Source organism: Urocitellus parryii, chromosome 7 (assembly GCF_045843805.1).
Source record: "Urocitellus parryii isolate mUroPar1 chromosome 7, mUroPar1.hap1, whole genome shotgun sequence".
Lineage (NCBI taxonomy): Eukaryota > Metazoa > Chordata > Mammalia > Rodentia > Sciuridae > Urocitellus > Urocitellus parryii.
The window spans coordinates 172544663-172563626 of NC_135537.1; the positions used below are offsets into that span (position 1 = coordinate 172544663).

At 50.9% G+C, this 18964-nt stretch overlaps 1 protein-coding gene across 9 annotated transcripts in view; it reads left to right on the plus strand.

Moving 5' to 3' along the window:
* Arsg (arylsulfatase G) overlaps nucleotides 1–18964 on the plus strand; it is a 117832-nt gene that overhangs the window by 27921 nt on the left and 70947 nt on the right. For 5 of the 9 annotated variants that reach the window (XM_077800879.1, XM_026406645.2, XM_077800881.1 and 2 more), the window contains exons 1-2: nucleotides 1–70; nucleotides 12945–13655. In XM_077800879.1, coding sequence (XP_077657005.1) covers nucleotides 13438–13655 — 218 coding nt within the window. In that variant the 5' untranslated portion in view covers nucleotides 1–70; nucleotides 12945–13437. Of the gene's footprint in view, nucleotides 71–98; nucleotides 154–12944; nucleotides 13656–18964 lie in introns of those variants that run through there. The other 4 variants (XM_077800875.1, XM_077800874.1, XM_077800876.1 and 1 more) reach the window with 2 other exon arrangements.

The following is an 18964-nucleotide window of genomic DNA, read 5'->3' on the forward strand; positions in this document are numbered from 1 at the left end:
CCCACGTGGACCGGGGCCGCGTCGGGCGCGCGCCCCGCCCGTCTGCCGCCCGGGCTGGGGGTCACGGAAGGTAACAGCGTCGCCGTCCCGAGCTGGCCGCCCCCGCCAACGCCGCTGGGGTCCTTGGCATGACGCCCTCATCCCCCAGCCTGGGTGCGCCTCGCCCGACCGAACCCCGGCACTTTGCTGCAATGCAAGTGGGAGCGCGGGCGTGCAGGAGTGTTGGGGTGCGCCTGCACCCTCTCTCAGCGTGCCCGCCACTCGGCCCCGCCCGCGCCCTGAGCATTTGGGGTGTTAGCGGGGAGGGGGGGAAGCGCGCGCCGGGGTTGGTCCCGCGCAGCGCTCGCGGTTGCGGCAGCTACGCGCCCGCTCCGGGCAGAACAGGTTCCTTCCAGTTTGGGTGTGAGCTGCGCGCGCTGCGCTCGAGTTCCTGCTCCAGCGCCCACTTCCCCTAATTTCGTCAACTCGCGCACCCCCACAGTTCCCCTTCCGGGGGTGGGGAGGGAGTGCCGCAGTGGGCCCCAGGGAGCCCGCGGCCGGGCTGCTTCGGGTGCATTGCTTTCTCAGTCTTTGGTGCAGCGGCAGCAGCCACAGCAGCAACAGCATCCGCGTTGCGCGAAAGGGATGTGAGCAGCCCGGCTGAGTCAGCATCTTCGCCCCGGGCGCGCGCGCACCCTCTGCCAGGCGGGAGGAGACATCCGCACAGGTGCACGACTGCCTGACCCGCGGGAGCCCCCAGCAGGGACCCGGAGGTTTAGAGAGAGTGTGCCCCTCGTTTCGAAATCCCCGTTCCCAAGGTCACTGTGAATTAAGCCGAAGGTGCAGGAGAAACCTCAGTTACGAGTTCTTCGTAGGGACAAAGCGTGTGTCCGAAGATCTTGGGCATTTCAGAGCCCAAGGGGGCGCAAACTTGGCTTCTTGGTCCCCACCTCACAAACCCAGGGCAAATTTGGGAACGGCTGCGGAGCAAAGACCGCGTTCCCCTGCGGACTTTGGCAACCGCTGCTCGGTCCCGCGGGGTTCAGAAAATGTAGTTCTGATGTCCAACTCAGGAGAGCTTAGTTTTGAAGTGTGCACGGAGGGTCGCCACGGGGAGGAGCCGGCGATCTGAATTTTAGTATAAATCCTTGCTCGCTGATTGCCCTGACGATTTTGGGAGCCAGTCTACTGGATTAGATGTCACCCATTTCTATTAACAAGATCTGGTGTGGGTTAAGTGGGAAGCAGATGCGTTGGGGCCACCAGTATTCAGCCAGCATGGCTGCTGAGTAGGAGTGGTTTAACTTTGCAGATCATTAATTTCCAAATCTGCGAAATGGGAGTAAATGTGTGTTCCTAGAGCTGAACGATTTAATTTACGATGCCTGTAAAGTGTGGATCACTATTAAGTCCTTGGCAATTACCATTAATTCTTCTTGTTGTTCAGGGTTTATCAAAGCCAATTGCTGACTCCAAAAGACACCCTGTGAGAAATCCGTTATGAGTTGTTCTTTAAAGAATCCACATGTATTAGCAAATGGATTTTAATCACAAAAAAGAAAACATGGTTGAAGCTGGCTGACCTGTAAGCATAGTCTTTTATATTTAGGGTCTTACATTTTAGTAGTGAGGACCTGTCCCTGTACCCCAAAAGGAGATGTCATGCTTGCATTTTAAAAACTTTGAATAATGTTTGTTTTGTTTGAGATAGTGTCTGGCTGGTTGCTCAGACTGGTCTGGAACTTCTGGGCTCAAGTTGTGGTTCAGCCTCAACCTCCACAGAAGCCGGAGTCACGGCTATGTCCCATCTGACTGGAAATGGCATGTTTAATATGGCACAGCAAAGCCAAGTGTGGTGGTACACACCTGTAATCCCAGCAGCTCAGGAGGCTGAAGCAGGAGAGTTACAAGTTTGAGGTCTGCCTGGGCAACTTAGCGAGACCCTGTTTTCAAATGAAAAATCAAGAGCTGGGAGTGTAGCTCATGGTGAAGCCCCCCTGGGTTCCGTCCCCAGTACTAGGAAAAAAAGAAAAAATCTGGGCACAGCATGTGCTGTATTGTCTAATGAAACTCAGGGCTGTAGCCCATCATTTATACTGAGCAACTCTACCAAGTCACATAAAATCTCAGTGCTTTAGGTTCTAGACTTTAAAAATTAGTGCCCTCTCTACCGTGGGTCACTGTCACTTTGGGGCTCAGCAGCCTGAAGCAAAAGAGAGAAAAAATGGAAGAAAAAAATTTTTTTAAAAATAGATAAAGCCTAAATTCCTACGGCTCAAATGATTAGAAAAATCCCATGTGAATACTTTGGCCAAATACAATCTGGTTATTTGGTGGGGGGGAGGACTAATAATGTTGTTATTAACATAGCAATTTAATTATCATTACTAATGTATATTAATTCTTATATTAATTCTAATTAATTTTCTTATGTTTGCTTTGTCCCAAATTCTGAGTTAAGTGCCAGCTGTGTGATTTATTTTAACCCCATCATCAACCTTCTGCACTTGAGACTTATTGTCCCCATTTTGCAGATGAAAAAAACAAGGCCCAGAGAGAGCATCGGAGGGATTCGTTCAAGGTCACACCACATTCACAGATGTGCGCTGGCTCTTTTTGCAACCAGGGTTCATCCAAAGTTGACATTGACGTTGGCCATGGCCACTTGGACAGTGGAGAGGTGGCTGGACTCAGCCCAGCCTTGCTAGCTAGCCACAGACTCATGACTTGCCCACCCTAGTTAGGGACTGGCTTCGCCTCGTTCCCTTAGGCCTAGTGAAAACCTCTGCCTTCTATTTTACTTGTCCAGGAAAAGTACTGCATTACCATGCTAATCAAACCCCCCCAAACAAAACTAACTCTGTTTAGTTCTAAATAAGAACAAAAGAACCTTTGGAGTCTGGAGTACAGAATTAAAAAAAAAAAAAAAAAAATTTTTTTTTTCAGGAAATTAAGGGTTCAGCTCTCCTCTCGGCCTCTTCTGTAGGTCTGTCAGAGTCCAAGAGGCAGGCAGAGCCCCTCTGGCCAGCCCTTCCTTGACCGTGGGCAAGACTGCTATCATGCCCTTAAAAAGTCCCTCAACATCTTCTTGGGAAACACTGGCTCCTGAGAGCTGTCCCAGGACTCTCTCTTTTCTTAGCCCTCTTGCTCAGGGTCATTTGCATGAGAACAGATTCCTTTGTGCACAGTTGGCCTGCCTGTTGTCTGTCCACGTTGAGAGTCCCTCAAGTCTTGGGGGTGGGTTGCTAGGCAGATATGACCCTGGCTTGCAAATAAGCTCACTGTATTTACCAGCCTGTGAGAACTTCAACTTGGGTAGGTAGATTGAAAAGAATCTTGTCTGGAATTGGGGTGGGGTAGGGGCGTCCAAAAGCCTGCTTTTGGCTGCTGGGTCTTCACAACAGCCACAGAAGAGGGGGGACATGTGAGGGGACTTTGAGGGAAAGCCTCCATTGCTCACCTTTCCAATTACCTTTTTTCTGTCTCTATTCCACCCACCTGTCTTCCACCTAAGAGGCTGAGGTGAGCAGCTTGCATTCCAAATCTTGCTTTTGAACTTTAATATCTGCCTCTCCAGTTGGCAGAGAACTCCAAAAACTTGGGAACCTTTTTGGTGAACTGATGGTCTGAGTAGATAGTCTGAGTTTACTGTATGGTTCCCGCTCCCATATTGATAGTTTTTTTGTTTTGTTTTGTTTTTGTTTTCGTTTGTTTGGGACCAGGATTGAATCCCCAGCTCTTTTTATTTTTTGAGACAGGGTCTCACTAAGTTGCTTAGGGCCTCCCTAAATTGCTGAGGCTGGCCTTGAACTTGTGATCCTCCTGCCTCAGCCTCCTAAGCTGATGCTGGGATTACAGGTGTGTGCCACCATGCCCAGCCCCTTTGATAGGAATGTGAGGGTTTGCCAAGGGGTTACAGGGCAGCTAGCGGTGCCGCTGCTGATGCCCACTGTGTTTGCTGGGCTCACCCAGTGAACCTGTGTAAGGGGCCTGGTGTTATGTGAGTCTCCCTGGGTGGCTCTGTAGGAGGCCTGGTTCCTGGGGAATTGAGGAGAATGGAGACCAGAGGAGTCCAGAGCAGGCAGGGAGGAACTTGGGGGAGGACCAGCATGGCGGAGGTGAGCTAAGAGGGTGCGGAGCATGAGAGGAAGGCAGGAGGGGGCCAAAGGCATGTGTATGGGGGACAACAAGGTCACCTACCGTGGTGGGGGCCTGCAGCTCAACCTTCCCTCACACCCGGTTACCGCCCGCAGCAGTGTCCGTGGTCCATCCCGGGTGTGTCCCAGACTCTGCAGTAACTTCTGATTTCCACACTGAATGTTGCTCCTGGACTTCTCAGTCTTCCTAGTTCACTGCTCCTGTAATCTTGTCACTCTCTGAATGCTTAAACGGGACGATGACAGTACAAAAGAAAGAGCACTTAGTCTTGAGGAGGGTTCCGGGGAGTATCTGGAGCTGTGCCAGAGTCCTAAAAAACTTGGGTTCTGCTGGGCACGGTGACGCGCACCTGTAATCCCAGCAAGTCGGGAGGCCAAGGCAGGAGGATCGCAAGTTCAAGGCCATCCCCAGCAACTTAGCAAGACCCTTTTTCAGAATGAAAAAAGAAGAATTGAGGCTGTAGCTCAGTAGGAGAGAGCAGCCCTGGGTTCAATCCCAAATCCCCCCTGCAAAACAAAAAAAAAAACCAAAAAACTCAGCACCTACACAAAACCCAGGTTGTCAGAACAAAGTCCTGTATTGAGGAGTAGTAAATCCACGTCCTGTTAAACTTGAAGCTGCAGTTGTGGCAGTGAAATTTAGTAGGAAAGTGCCGTGTGTGGAATCACGGGCTTTTTTGTTTGAGACGGCACTGGCACTCGCGGTGTTGCCCAGGATGGTTCCCGAGTCCCAGCCGTCCTCCGTCTCCGCCTCCCCAGAAGCTGGGACTGCAGATGTGAGTGTGTCACGTTGTGTGCATGAACCCACTGGCTTTCTCTGGGCCGTCATTGAGATGGCTTCACCCACCAGATCCTTCAAGTTCCAGGGAGCAAGAGACGCACCCTCCGTCTGTTCTTGCCTCAGGGTAGGGGGTGTGTGCCAGCTTCCTCTGTCTTGTCTAAGCACTGCTTGGTTCCTGGGAACAATAAGTGTTGCGCTTCCATCCTAAGCTTTTAGGACCAGTGTGTCCATTTATTTCCAGGTGACTCAGGGATGATGATAAAAACCTGGCAGAGCACTTGGAGGATTGTGCTGTGAACAGGAGGGGGGTGGGGGCTGCCCTGCTGTGGTGGGTGGAGGGCTCCAGTCTCTCAGTGAGCTTGGCTTGGCAGGGGTCTTCCTTCCTTCCTTCCTTCCTTCCTTCCTTCCTTCCTTCCTTCCTTCCTTCCTTCCTTCCTTCCCATGCCCCCCTTTTTGGTCCATTCGGGCAGCCTTGGTTCATCCGCAGCCACTTGTGAGCGCTGGTGAATACATTTGTCTCCCAGGCCACAAAACGGTCCCTTCTCTTCAAGTGTTTATTGTCTTAATTCAGATGGCAGGACTCGTGCATGATTGTTGCCTAAGGTAGCCTTTCAGCAAGTGAGTGCAGTTTTGTGTGTGCAGATTACAGTGAGGAGCCATTCACGAAGTTCACCACAGGTTAAAGGAAGGATGAGGCGAAGCTGGGTTTTTCAGGGTGGGGTGGATCAGGCTGGGCCTTAATTGTTCTTGTCAAATGCACTCATTCAGCAAATATTGATTGAACACCCTCTGGGCAAGGTACTGGAGCAGGCAGTGCATAAAACACCCATCTTCCCTGCCCTAACTGAGTTTACACACTCTCAGTGAGTTGAGGATCTTGTCTGAGCACCCAGCCAAGTGTCGTGGCTCAGTAGTGCTTTTTGGATGTTTCTCACGCTGAAATGTAATTCCCACTTAACGAGCATCGGCCAAAGGGAGATTCCCATCCCACCCACCCTGCCTCTTGACCTCATCCTGACATTGTCCAAAACTAGACTTGCTGGAAGGCGGGGTACGCCAGCGGTGCCAGTTGTCAGCAGACTCCACCCAGCAGAGGGACCTAGCTCAGAGTTAGCCAACATGGTACAGTCAGCTGCCGGATTGGGTAATAAGGAACCCGAGTTTGGAACTTTGAAGATGCAAACCGGAATGACTCTTCACTTTCCCTTTGGTGTGGCTGGTGGCTGTCATGTGGAGCTCCCACCTTCTCTGGGCTCAGAATGCCACAGAAGATGTGTGACAAACTGCTCTGGCCAAGACTTGCCCCTAGCAGCATGGAGCTGGGATGTCACCATCGACACTCAGACTAGTTTTGTTTAATATGACTTTTTAGTAATGCTTGGGGCTTGCATAGTACTTTTTAAAAGTGTTTTCATATTTGTTGATCTCTCTAATCCTTAAAGCAATGGGAGAGAGAGAGAGAGAGAGAGAGAGAGAGAGAGAGAGAGAGAAAGAGAAAATATAACAGTAGCTAACATTTCTGAGCCCTTTCTGAGAATTTGTTGGATCATCTCATTCTGACATGGTATTCTGGTGGAGGAAGTTTCCTGTGGTTGTTTTTCATAGGGAGGAAATGGAGACACACACTCTATAACCTAACCAACGTCACACAGTCAGAAACGGACTGCTGGACCCACATTTCTCCTGGCAACGGACCCAAGCATCCCCCAAATCAAGTTCCCAAAAGGCAAATTTGCCAAGTAACTTTCACTGAATTGGACATTTGCCCCCCAAGTTTGGGTCCTGACTGTACTTCTGGCCCTACGTCAGCCTTCGATGTTCTTAGATAAGATGGACTGGAACAGGTCTCCGTGTGCCCAGGATGCCATAATGCAAGCCCACACATTGGGCAGCGTAAGCAACAGTCATTTATTTCTCCCCGTTCTGGAGGCTGGAAGTCTGAGATCAAGGTGCCAACCGACTTGGCAGGAGGAGGGCTGCCTTCTGGCTCTCAGATGGCCACCTGGCCGTGTCCCTACCTTGTAGAACAAGTTCTCCTGTGTGTGTCCCTAAATGCATTCATGAGAGCCCTACTCACATCTTGTCTCACCCTGTGACCTCCCAGAAACCCATCTCCTGATACCATGGGTTAGGGAATTAGGGCTCCAGCCTACACGGGTGGGGGTACCTACACCTTCAGTCTACAGCAGGATCTGACCCATTTCATGGAAGAGGTGGATAGGATTGGATCTGGAGCAAGGCTAAATTCACAAACAGACTGGGAAGCACTGAAGAAGGAGTTACCCTGGTTCAGCGGCACTCCTGTGATCCCGGTGACTCTGGAGGCTGAGGCAGGAGCATTGCAAGTTCATGGTCAGCCTGAGTAACTTAGTGAGTCCCTGTCTCAAAGTAAAAAATAAAAAGGGCTGGGATGTAGCTCAGAGGTAGATTCAATTTGGATTCAATCCTCAGTGTCAGTAAAATAAGTTGTGGATAAAATCACTTGATATCTGGGGTTCTCTTTAAAATAATACAGTATATGTGGAGGGTGAGGCCAGGGGACGTGGGAGGCGAGATGTCTCCATCCGAATGGCCACGTGTTGATAGTTGTTGAATTTAAAGGTTGGGTAGGAACGTGTGAGTTTCTCAACTTTGGTATGTTTGACAACAGCCATAATGCAATTTTGGACAAATAATAAGCAAATGTCGCTCTGTAAAAAATTCCTTAAAAATTGGCCAACACGCTCCTGGAAATGGATTTCAGGTAGTCTGAGCCATTTCTCCCTTGGCCACACCCTTTAGGTTTTTCTTAAGTGGAGAGAGTTTTAGAAAAGCAGGGGGTGTCTGGAGGCTGTCGACGTTCTCTGTGGTTCTGGTTGGTCTCCAGGACCAGGTGTGATTTCTGTAGGAGCACTGGGTTTCGGGATGAGTGGCACCAGGCCACCTTGGCTCTCCCAGATTGGCTTCTGCCACGTGGCTTCCTTCTGGGACAGTCTCGATAGGTGGTCCCTTGGTCAAACTCAGCTGGATATGCTGTGCCCCGCTGTGGATGGGTTTCCTGGCACCGCTGGGTCCCCAGAAGAGAGAGTCCCAACAGCTGGGTCCGACCTGAGGGCTGCACCTGAAAGGAAGAAAGAAAGAAGCCTTTTAATGATCACCTTGCAGCCTGCGTGGAGGCCATTCTGTCAGAGATGTTCCCTGCAACCAGGCATGGTGACACACGACGGGAGGAGGATTCACAAGTCCGAGGCTCTGTCTTAAATAAATAAATGATAAAGGGCTGGGGATGTCGCTCAGTGGCAGAGTGCTCCTGGGTTCAACCTCCCAGTACTGGGGAGAGAGTGTTCTTTGCCTCCTTGAGCCAGCCCCATATGTTCAGATCCGTAAGGAAGGGCCGTAAGGATGTTGGTTTCACGGAGATGTTAAATGACGCTTTGTCCTGGCTCTGGTGGTAACAGGCCTCCCATGCCGCCCAGGCCTAGGCCAGGCTGAAGCAGAGCTGAGGGGAGCACCGGTCCCTGCCTGGATTGGCGAGGGCCCTGGAGGGAGGGAGAGCTCTGGGCATTGCCGCTTGCTTCACCCTGGTGCTGTGGGACTCTCCTGCACGGAGGCGGATGCGAGGGGCTGCGGACTTCTTAGCTTCTTCCCTACCTGTGGCCCTGCCATTCCTGTGTGCCTTCTCAGTAGAGCAGCCTGAGTGAGGGCTTCTATTTCAATGCAAGTCACATCTGGCCACTGTTGTGTCCTTGTGCCGACCCTCCTGTGGCTTCGTATCTCAGTAGAGGCCTCCTGCCTGCTCTCTGGCCCCAGTGTGCACTCTTCGGCCCTCCACGGCCTTGACATTAGCTGTTCCTGTTTTTTTTGGGGGGGGGCTGGTGGTGCTGGGAATTGAACCCAGGGCCTCAGGCTTTCCAAGCAAGCACATCCCCAACCACTGAGCCACATCCCCAACCCTCTACATTGGCTTCTTAGCTGCTTCTCACCTGCACTAGACCTTGGCCTTCGCTGGCTTCTCTGCCTGCTGTACCTTCCCCCACGTGGCCTATTTCCTTATCTCCAGCACATCCTTAGACAAAATGCAGTTCTTGCCCAGTGTCATGGGCCACCCTCTGTAACTTGGCGTCTGTCCACCCCTGCACTCCTGGATCCCCTCCTGTTTGACTTTCTCTACGTGACTCGCATTGTACTTATTGCATTCCCCCCTCCTCCCTACGGAAAAAGTAAGTGGTGTGAGGGCAGGGGTTTCTGACCCACTCGTGGATGAAGACCCGCCACCCACCTGTGTCGGTCACATTGGGTCACCCATGACGGGACGGATGGGGGGAATCATTTCAGGCCACATGGGCAGCTCGTGCCCGAAGCCCTTCCTGGCAGCCCCAGTGTGACTCCTGCCCGGCTCCCCCCAGCACAGAGACCATGTGATTTGGCAGGTAGAACAACAGAATTCGGCAACCAGAGACTCCCGCTCCCCCGCTGCCTTGTCTGTTTTGGCCTCAGCTCCTCCAAAGCTTTTGTTTCAGGAAAACCAACAGAGCCCTCTGCCAGATAGGTCTGCTGGCTCCGTGTTGTTGCAGCTGTTTTCAAGGTTCTGCAGGAGGCTGCTTGGCCGCAGGGAGGCCTGTGGGGAGCCAGGGTCAGGTGATGGAGCGGAAGGCTCAGGAAGCCAAGGACTTCCAGCTCTGGGTGACTGCTCGGCACATCTTCAGGTGGCCATATCCCGTTCCTTCTTGCCGACAGCCTGCCCCTGGGTCATTTCTGTGCTCATTAGTGCCTTTACCCGTTAGCAAGCTCAGGAACTGAAGGAAGGGTTACACCTTCCCATGCCTAGTGGCCCTGCTTTAAAATAGAGCTCAGGGACTGAGGATGTAGCATCTGTAGCATGTGTGATGCCCTGGGTTCCATGCCCAGTATTGCAAAAAAAAAAAAAAAAAAAAAAAATAAGACGGAGGTTGAAAGGGAGAACGGGAATCATTGGTAAAGCTGATTGGCAACTCGAGTTTGCTGTACTTCTGCCTGGGGAGCTTGGAGCTGTGGGGGGTTGTTGATACTTGGATTCAGCAAGGACTGGTCACAATCCTTTATGCTCTGGTGGGACAGATGGGCTTTGGTTGTGGGATGTGTTGAGTAAGGTGGTCAAGCACCTTCCACCCCAGTGGAAGAAAGGGTGAACATTTAATTTGCCAAAGACAAACACCTCTCATCCTAGCAACTAGGGAGGCCGAGTCAGGAGGATTACAAGTTCGAGGCCAGCCTCAGCAATGTAGCGGGATCCTCTCACTCTTGTTTCAAAATAAAAGGGCTGGGGATGAAGGTCAGGGGTAAATCACCCCTGAGTTCCATCCCCTGTACCTCCCTCCAGAAAAACAAAGACCCTCCGCTCCCCACAAGTGCTCCCCTCGCTGGGAGGAGAGCAGACCGCTCTTCCCTGTGCTTCCTGAGAGTGATAAGGAGAGTTGGGAGAGTAGCCTCAGATAAAGTCCAAGGCAGCAAACGGGGCTGATTTCTTGAGCACAACTAAGCTCAAAGTCTCAGCTTGAATCTTGACCAAAGTCCATGGCTTGGCGTTCATTGAATAGCTAGCTGGTGTGCCTTTCCCCTTGATTTAAATAAGTGAATAAATAAATAATCTGGGAAGGGATTAAATCTCTCCCCCTGTAGTATGGTAGGACTGGCAAAATCAGCTTATTTCCCTTCTATGAAAAATTTAAGTACCATGTTAACAATTCTCTTTGAAAATCCTCAGAGGAATGTTTTATCATGAAACACTCAAGAAAAAACAATCTATTTACGTTCCCACCTTCATTTTAACCTCTTTCTTAAGTGAAAAAATTTTTTTTTTCCTCCTGAATTCTTGTGCGTTGGGTCACTCTGAAATGGATTATTGACTGGGAATGAGGTCACGCTAAAAAAACTAATCAGCTTTAAGAAGAAAAGCCGCCGAGGACTGTTGCTCGTGGTCGGGAGTCGGTAGAATGAGGCTGGGAATTACCCAGCAGGTGAACAAGTATTTGTTGAGCACCCTCCTCGTTCAAGAGCCTTCTGGAAAGGGAGACGTATTGGGGGGCTAAAGGTCAACAAATACTGGTTGAATCTAATGGCACTTGAAATAAGTTGCCTTTTGGAGAGTGGAAGAATTTAATTTCTGAACAGTCGATCCACTGCTCTCCGGATGACATGGCTGTTTATTTGGGCTTCCTTTTATTTTGATGAAGGTCAGTAGTGCTGGGTAGAGAGTGGTACCTGCGTGTAATTAATCCCAGTGGTTCTTCGGGGGCTGAGGCAGGAGGGTTGCAAGATTGAGGACAGCCTCAAGTGACTTCGGGAGATCCTTAGCAGTTTGGTGAGACCCTGCCCCAAAATAAAACAAATAGAAAGGATTGGGAATGTGGCTCAGGGTTAAGTGCTCTTGGTTCAGTTCCCAGGGTATGTATTGTCTGTGTGTATGGGTGCACATATACGTGTGTGTGTGTGTGTGTGTGTGTGTGTGTGTGTGTGTGTGTAGATGGTACTATTCTTTTTGATTTTATCTAGGTCTTCCAGCCATCTTCATCCATGGGGGCTGACCATTGGGTTCGCTGGTAGAGATACACAATTGGAAATAGCCATGTGACTGACATAAGCCCAGCTCTAGTGGCATCTTTATTTCTTATAAATAGATTCTTAGTTCCTTCCCTGGGTTGGGTGTCCCGCTGAGGTTTTTATTGGATCCACCACCTCAGCTCCGTGTCTCCTTACTAACCTTGTAAACTGAGTGCCTGTGAGCTAAGGGCAAAGTTGTTTGCTTCTTGGCTCTATTTGTAGCCTTGAGCGTTTGAGAGTCTAGTCTTCGATTCCTGACTTTCAAAACCCAGTCTGCTATGTTGTGTTTATGTTTGGTCACTGAGGCTGAGTCATCCGCAGTGAGGCTAAGCTATTTCCTTTTCTTCCAGGACCACAGTCATGCTGTTTTGGAGTGCACCTTGCTATCGCAAGAGTGTCCAAGAACTAGCAGCATAGGCCCCCACTCAGAGGCTAATTAGAAATGCAGAGCCCAGGCCCCAGCCTTACCCACTGGTGCTATGGGGTCTCGCTAAGTTGTCCAGGAACTTGTGATCCTTCTGCCTTGGCCTCCCACCGTGTGTAGGTTTGAATCTACTGTTTCATTAAGCATAAAATTCAAAGCTAATTCCTGTGTACATCCATGTGGGGACTCACACATGCTGGGCAAAATATTCTCCCACTGAGCTAGAACCCCAGCCCTAAATTTTCTTCATAAACATGTCATGACTACAATGTCAAGGGCTCTATTTCCACTACAACTTTGTTTGTTTGTTTGTTTGTTTTCTGGTGCTGGCGATTGAACCCAGGGCCTTGTGCATGCAAGGCAAGCACTCTACCAACTGAGCTATGTCCCCAGCCCTCCACTAAAAATTTTTTGAAACAAACTTCTGACATTTAATCATGAAAATTATAAACATGTAGCAAAATGGAAAGCATTTCTACAATGACTAGCCATATACCCTCCGTCTGTCTTCTATTACTGTGTTTTACATTCCGCCCCCACCCCAAATTATTAATTCCTATCAAGATTTCTTAAGGAAATGGTAGGTAAGAGCATGGCTGTTACAAAGAATCCTGTCATAAGGGTCATCAGGGTCTCCTTCTTCCAGAATTCACAATGAGTTTAAGGTCACATTTAATTTGGGAGTTTCTTGTGAATCAAGAGAAATTTGGGAGTGGGAGTAGGGGAGGCCTGGGATTTGGTAGAGTTGGGGGCTGGTCCTTTTCCCACCCAGAATACTGGGTCTCAATCTTCCCGTGTATACCACGTGGGGGTTGAAAGAGGTCATCTCTGATGTTACTGCCAACCCCGTAACTATAAGTCTAGTGCAAATATCATCATCATCATTATTTTTCAGGTGGAAGAAATTGATGAACCAGTTAAATATTCAAATAAGAGGGAAAACATCTGTTGGCGTGGAAAAATGATTATTTCCTAAGCTACTGAGTAAAACACAGCTGTACTGGCGGTTTTAATTCTGTTTTCTTGTCAATTTTTGTTCTTTCAGGAAACCTTAGAGAAACCTCAACCATCTGGGACTCAGAAACTCACTGGGGGCTGACTGCAGCTTCTAGAACATCCAGGTGTTCTGCCGATGAGAGAATTTGTCCTGCAGTCACCAGATGGAGTTCCAGACAGATGCCAAGCTTGGGCTGCGGCTCTGACATCCCTGGATACAGAAGGGCCCCCCATGACACCGACACGTCTAGTCATCTTTATGAAGCTCCGTGGGAAACATCTCCCCTAGTGAGTCAAGCCAAGTCGGGGGCTGCCAGTGTCCCGACTCCTGTGAATTAGGATTCCAGATGGGGGCCTCGTTTCTGTACTCCCCAGCATCCCCCCAGCCGTCACATCCACCACCACTGCCACCAGTAGGTTCTGGAAAACTCTACTCCTAAGGGACCTGCTGCATTAAAAGTGGGCAGAGAGGAAACGCTCGGAAAAGTCTCCACTGGTGGCCCGCCATCGTTCCACACAACAGGAGTCTTCCCCTTGTCACCATGGGCTGGCTTTTCCTAAAGGTTTTGTTGGTGGGAGTGAGTTTCTCTGGATTTCTTTATCCCTTCGTGGACTTTTGCCTCAGGGGGAAAACGATGGGCCAGAAACCAAATATTGTGATCATTTTGGCCGATGACATGGGCTGGGGTGACCTAGGAGCAAACTGGGCAGAAACGAAGGACACTGCCAACCTTGATAAGATGGCTTCAGAAGGAATGAGGTGAGTGTGGAGGCTGCCACGCCAGCATCTCTCGGGATGACTCACCCCAGTTCTTGCAGGAGAAGGGGCAATGTAAAGCCCTTAAAAGAGCAATGGATGGGTCCACGTTGCTTTTATTAATGCGTTAATTTATTTGGGTGAAGCCAGTGCAGCGTCATGAAGAAACCCATCTACCCATTACCCATCCACCCATCCAACCATCCAACCATCCATCTATCCAACCATCCGTCTACCCAACTATCCATCTACCTACCCATCTACCCATTCACCCATTCATCCATCCACCCACCCATCTATTTATCTATCCACCCATCTATTCACCCATCCACTCATCCACCCATCCTTCCACCCACCCTTCCACCCATCTACCCATCTGTCCACTCATCCACCCACCTACCCTCCAACAGTCCATCCACTCACCCATTTACCCATCTATCCATCCATCTATCCATTATCCATCCACCCAGCCATCCATCTATCCATCCATCCATCTATCAGATGACATTGTATATGTACATATTAGGAGCTATAGAGGTAAACAAGATAAAACATTCTTGTCCCCATTTACTCACCATCTGGCAGATGACACAGGTTAAAAGGAAGGTAAGAATTACAACTGACACTGGGCATGGTGGTGCATACCTGTAATCCTAGTGGCTTCGGGGGGCTGAGGCAGGAGGATCTCTAGTTTAAAGCCAGCTTCAGCAACTTAGCAAGGCCCTAAGCAATTTAGTGAGACCCTGTGTCAAAATAAAACCTAAAAAGGGCTGGGGATGTGGCTTAGTGGTTAAGTGCCCCTGAGTTCAATCCCTGGTACCAAAAAAAAAAAAAAAAAAAATTCAGTTGAGTCTAACATGAATCTGCATCTGGCGTCTTTTGGATCCCAGAGGGCAGGATGTAGAACCCAGACTGGGGCACAGGGAGAAGATGACATCTGAAGAGCAACCGAGAACCAGTGGGGCACACGTGTGTGTAAGTAGATGGGACTGACATTCAGGGCTAACATTTAAGTCATGCTGAATTAATTCTGAGGGACCACAGAGGGGAGACTGTTGAGCAGTGGGCCAGAGTGTTCATAACGGCCACTGCAGATTTTTGCTCAGACCCCTGGCTTCCTTCCCCACCTAGATGGAGAACGAGTGTCCGAGCTTTCTGACGTCTGTATTTTTGCCCTGGGCAGATGTGGATCTGATTGGCCGGCTTGTTTCCCGTCGGCACTGGGTTAAACTCCCACCCTGGCTCAGCCATCCGCCTGGCCGCTCAGGAGAACATGGGACATCTCCACAGGGTTCAGCCACTTGTGTCCCTGAAGTCGGAGCTTTCCCCCATAAGTAGGAACAATGGCATTTCCTCTCTCCTCCTGCAACCTCCTCCTCACCTCAGCCCAGGAGAACTTTCTAGAATCACTCCTCTATTTCCAATCCTTCACAGACGTTTTGTGTCTTAAGGATAAAGTCCATGCGTCCACTTATCAGACACTCTGTACAGCGTCTCACCAGCTGGTTTTCATCTCCATCCCTCCGTCTTCCCCATCTTGGGCTCTTCTTGCCTCCCCCTGACGGCCCCGCCCCACCCCTCTGTGGTGGGTTCTTCTGGGGCACTGTCCACATCCTCTGCTGCTTAGGTCTCAGGTCCCTCAGGAGAGGTGTCCTCGATGCCTAAGGCACACCTAAGGGCGTCCCCTGCCCTGACCTACTTAACGTGGTGACTGTTTATGCATCTGACCGCCTGTGTTGGGTTGAAGAGCGTCCACTCCCACCACCCATGTCCACCCAGGACCCCCGAATGTGACCTCATTTGGAAACAGGGTCATCTTTGTGGATACAATTAGTGAAAGACCTTAACGATATCATAATGAATCTAGGCGGTGGGACCAAAATCCTAGGGCCCTGATAAGAAGAGGAGCGGACACCAGAGAAGATCCCGTGAAGGGGGGACGGAGCTGGCAGGGACGTGGGGGTCTACCCAGGGCTGCCTGCAACACGGGAAGCCAGGGGAGCTGAGCGTTGAGTCTCCCTCCGTCCCCAGAGGGACCAGCCCCGCCCATGTCTTGATTGCAGACCCCTGGCCTCCCACTGTGGTGTGAAGCCTCCCAGTTGTCATATGTAATGGCAGCTGCAGAAAACTTCCAGTTCTGGGCTTCAGGAGGAAGAGTAGTGTGTCATCCCCCCTCATCCCCACCCCCCACCCCCTTAGGTCCCTAGCAAGAGCACAGAACCTCCCACGGATGAAGCAGTTGACAAACAGCTGATCATCAATAAATGAGCTGAAACGTCACCTCAAGTGTTGCAGGTAGGAGCTTCTCTTCTGGGGAGACGGTCAGCCCAGATGACCACGTTTACCAGCCTCAGGGACCTGGGTTGCCGAATGTGTAAGAACTTCTGAAACTTTCCGTTTCCAGCAGGTTCGTGGAGAGAGAACCAGGCCCGTTATTTCAGTTGCGATCTGGGAGGGTGGACATTGTCCTCCTGAGCTGTCCCCACCAGCACACTCGTCCTGAGCAGAAAGGGTGTCTCAGAGTCAGGGCCAGTTTGGTGGGCTTTCCTATGTACCTTCCTTTGTGAGTGTATTCTGTCCGTCGGGGCCCGTGACAGTGGCAGGTGTGCTGCCCCCGGGCCTCTGAGGTCAATGTGTTTTCATTCTGTGCGTATTGCTAACAGGAAAGCTGAACTTCCTGTGAGGCCGCGGAGTGATTTGTCGCTGGCTTCTTCCCCTGCCTGCTCCTGGCCCGTGGGGAACCATGAACTCTTTCTTGTGCCAAACAGGGCTGAGGTGTGACTTGAGAAAGTGTCTTTCCTGTTGTTCCTTTTCATTAGAGTGTTGTATTCCTAGGACTGCAGGTGCTAATTACTACAGGTTGGCTGGCTTAAAACAGCATTAACCCAGCCAGGCCGGTCATCCCAGCAACTTGGGAGGCTGAGTCAGGAGGATCTGAAGTTCAAGGTCAACCTCAGCCACTTAGGCCCCAAACCACTTAGGGAGACCCTGTCTCAAAATTAAAAAAAGAAGAGGGCTGGGGATGTAGCTCCGTGGTAAAGCACCTTGGGTCAATCCTCAGTACCAAAAGAAAAAAGAAAAAAACGCGAATCCAGCCTTTCAGAATGCAGGAGGTCCAAATCAAGATGTCCACAGGGGGTGGTCCCTTCTAGAATCTCTAAGGAAGAATCTGTATGTGCCTCTGTCCTTGCCTCTCTCCTAGCTTCTGCTGCAGGCTAGAAGTCTTGTCTTGCAGACTCCAGTCTCTGCTTGGTCGTCACGTGATGTTCTGGTGTGACAGTGTCCACATCTCCCTCTTCTAATAAAGATACCAGTCGGTGGACTTAAGATCCACCCTCATCCCGTCTGACCTCGTTTCATCTTTATCATATCTGCAAAGACCCTGTTCCAACTGAGGTCACAGTCCCAGGTCCTAGATTGGCATGATCTTTGTGGGAAATCATCATCCAACCCAGTACCATCAACTATACCACATAATCTCTGTTCCTGTGTTCCTAACATAGTCGGTAATGCAGTAGGTGCTCAATAAATGTTTGCTGCCTTGAAGAGTAAATCTCTTGCTTAAGAGGGCAGACTCTGGGGCCAGAGGGCTTGGCTTTAAATCCTGACTCTGTGTGACCTTCACATACTTGCTTTCCTCTCCTGTCATTGGGGACGATGACAGCACGTCCCTCCTAGGATGTGGCGAGGCCTGTAGTAGACATGGATACGTGTTGGCTGTGGTTATTTTTGTTATTGTTATTAGAAGCAATGCCCATTTGGATTGCCGTGCAATTGACTCCTCAGCATGAAGGAAGGTCTAAGTGACAAGTCATGGAAAGTGAATGTGGAGTTCTGGAGACAGGTCCCTGTCGATCCCCACGTGGGTGCACATGGGGGAACACCTGTGTTGGAGTGCATACAGCAGCGCGATGACAGCTGAGCCTCGCCGAGTGCTCAAGGTACCCAGCCTGGGCATCAACCCGTTTAATTCTTGCTCTCACCGTGCCCGTCTCTTCTTAGACAGGTGAGGAAATGGAGGGTGGCTCGCTCACCCGGGGTCGGTGAGGGACTAAGCCAATATTGAAGCCCAGTTTCCCTCATTTTAGAGCCTCGTCCTCTGAGAGCTGGGAGGAATTGGGGAATGAGCGTGGAGGCTTGGGTTGGCTTTGCAGCCAAAGGCTTGGGGACTGGCGAAGGTTGGAATCTCAGCACTTCCTCTGCCTTGGGTGCTGGTGGAAGGATTTTGTGCCCGTGCCTTTATGAGGCCATCTGAGAAATATGTTAGAGACGTCAGTCATTGGGAAAGTTAATGGAGCTGTCGTCAGGAGGCCCAGCCCGCGGGGATGTGCTTGCTGCCTTTGTAGACGTCTGCGCTCTTACCCCACTGACACCCCTTCATCTCCAAGCTCCTCTTCATTCTCCTACCATTGCACTTATTTCTGTGGCTAGAAAACCTGCCTTCCCTGCCCCAGGGCCTATGCGGTGGCTGTTCCTCTCACCGCCAGCTCACTGGTTTTGTCTGACTGGTCTCTTCTCATCCTTCTGGTCTCCTCTCCACTCAGACGCCACGCCTTGGAGAAGCCTTTCCTGACCTTTTCTCCATCACTGCCTCCTTCCCCTACGTGCCCCTCCCTCTTGCTCCTGCCCACCCCCTTGTGTTTTTGGTACTGGGGACCAACCCAGGGGCATTTTACCACGAAGCCTGGCTAAGTTGCTGAGGCTGGCCACCAACTTGTGACCCTCCTGCCTCAGCCTCTGGGATTGCAGCCTTGCACCTCCCATCTGCCCCTCCCACCCGGCCCTGCCTTGCTATTGAAATGATCTTCTGTGCTCCTCCCGCTACCTGTCTCTCACAGTAGAGGGTCAGCCCTCTCACGTCATGTTTGTTCATGCATCTGTGCTCCTGGACCTGAGCTTCTAGCTTCTAAGCGGTTAGCCACAGCTTGGGATCTGGAACCAGACTGCCGGGGTCTGTTGGTGGCTGGCTGTGGGGCGCTGGGCTAATTACTAGACTTGCTGGGCCTCAGCGTGTTCCCCCTACAGTTGAACGATGATGGCACTTACGTGACAGTGTGGTGGGGAGGAGCAGATGAGTAGGTGTCTTCCGGGAAGGGAGAAGGAACAGTGAGGGTGAGAGGGGTCCGGACAGCCAGGCCAGATGCTGCACTCATTTGAATGGCTGGTTCAGAAGGGAAGCCGAGGTGGGGGTGTGCCGGCACTCACCTCCATCATCCGCCACAGGACGACTTTGCACCTTGCTCTCACTTCCTCCCTGCTCCCCGCTCCCTGCCCCCCTCCCTGCCCCGTTCAGGTCAGTGCTGTTCCAGGCA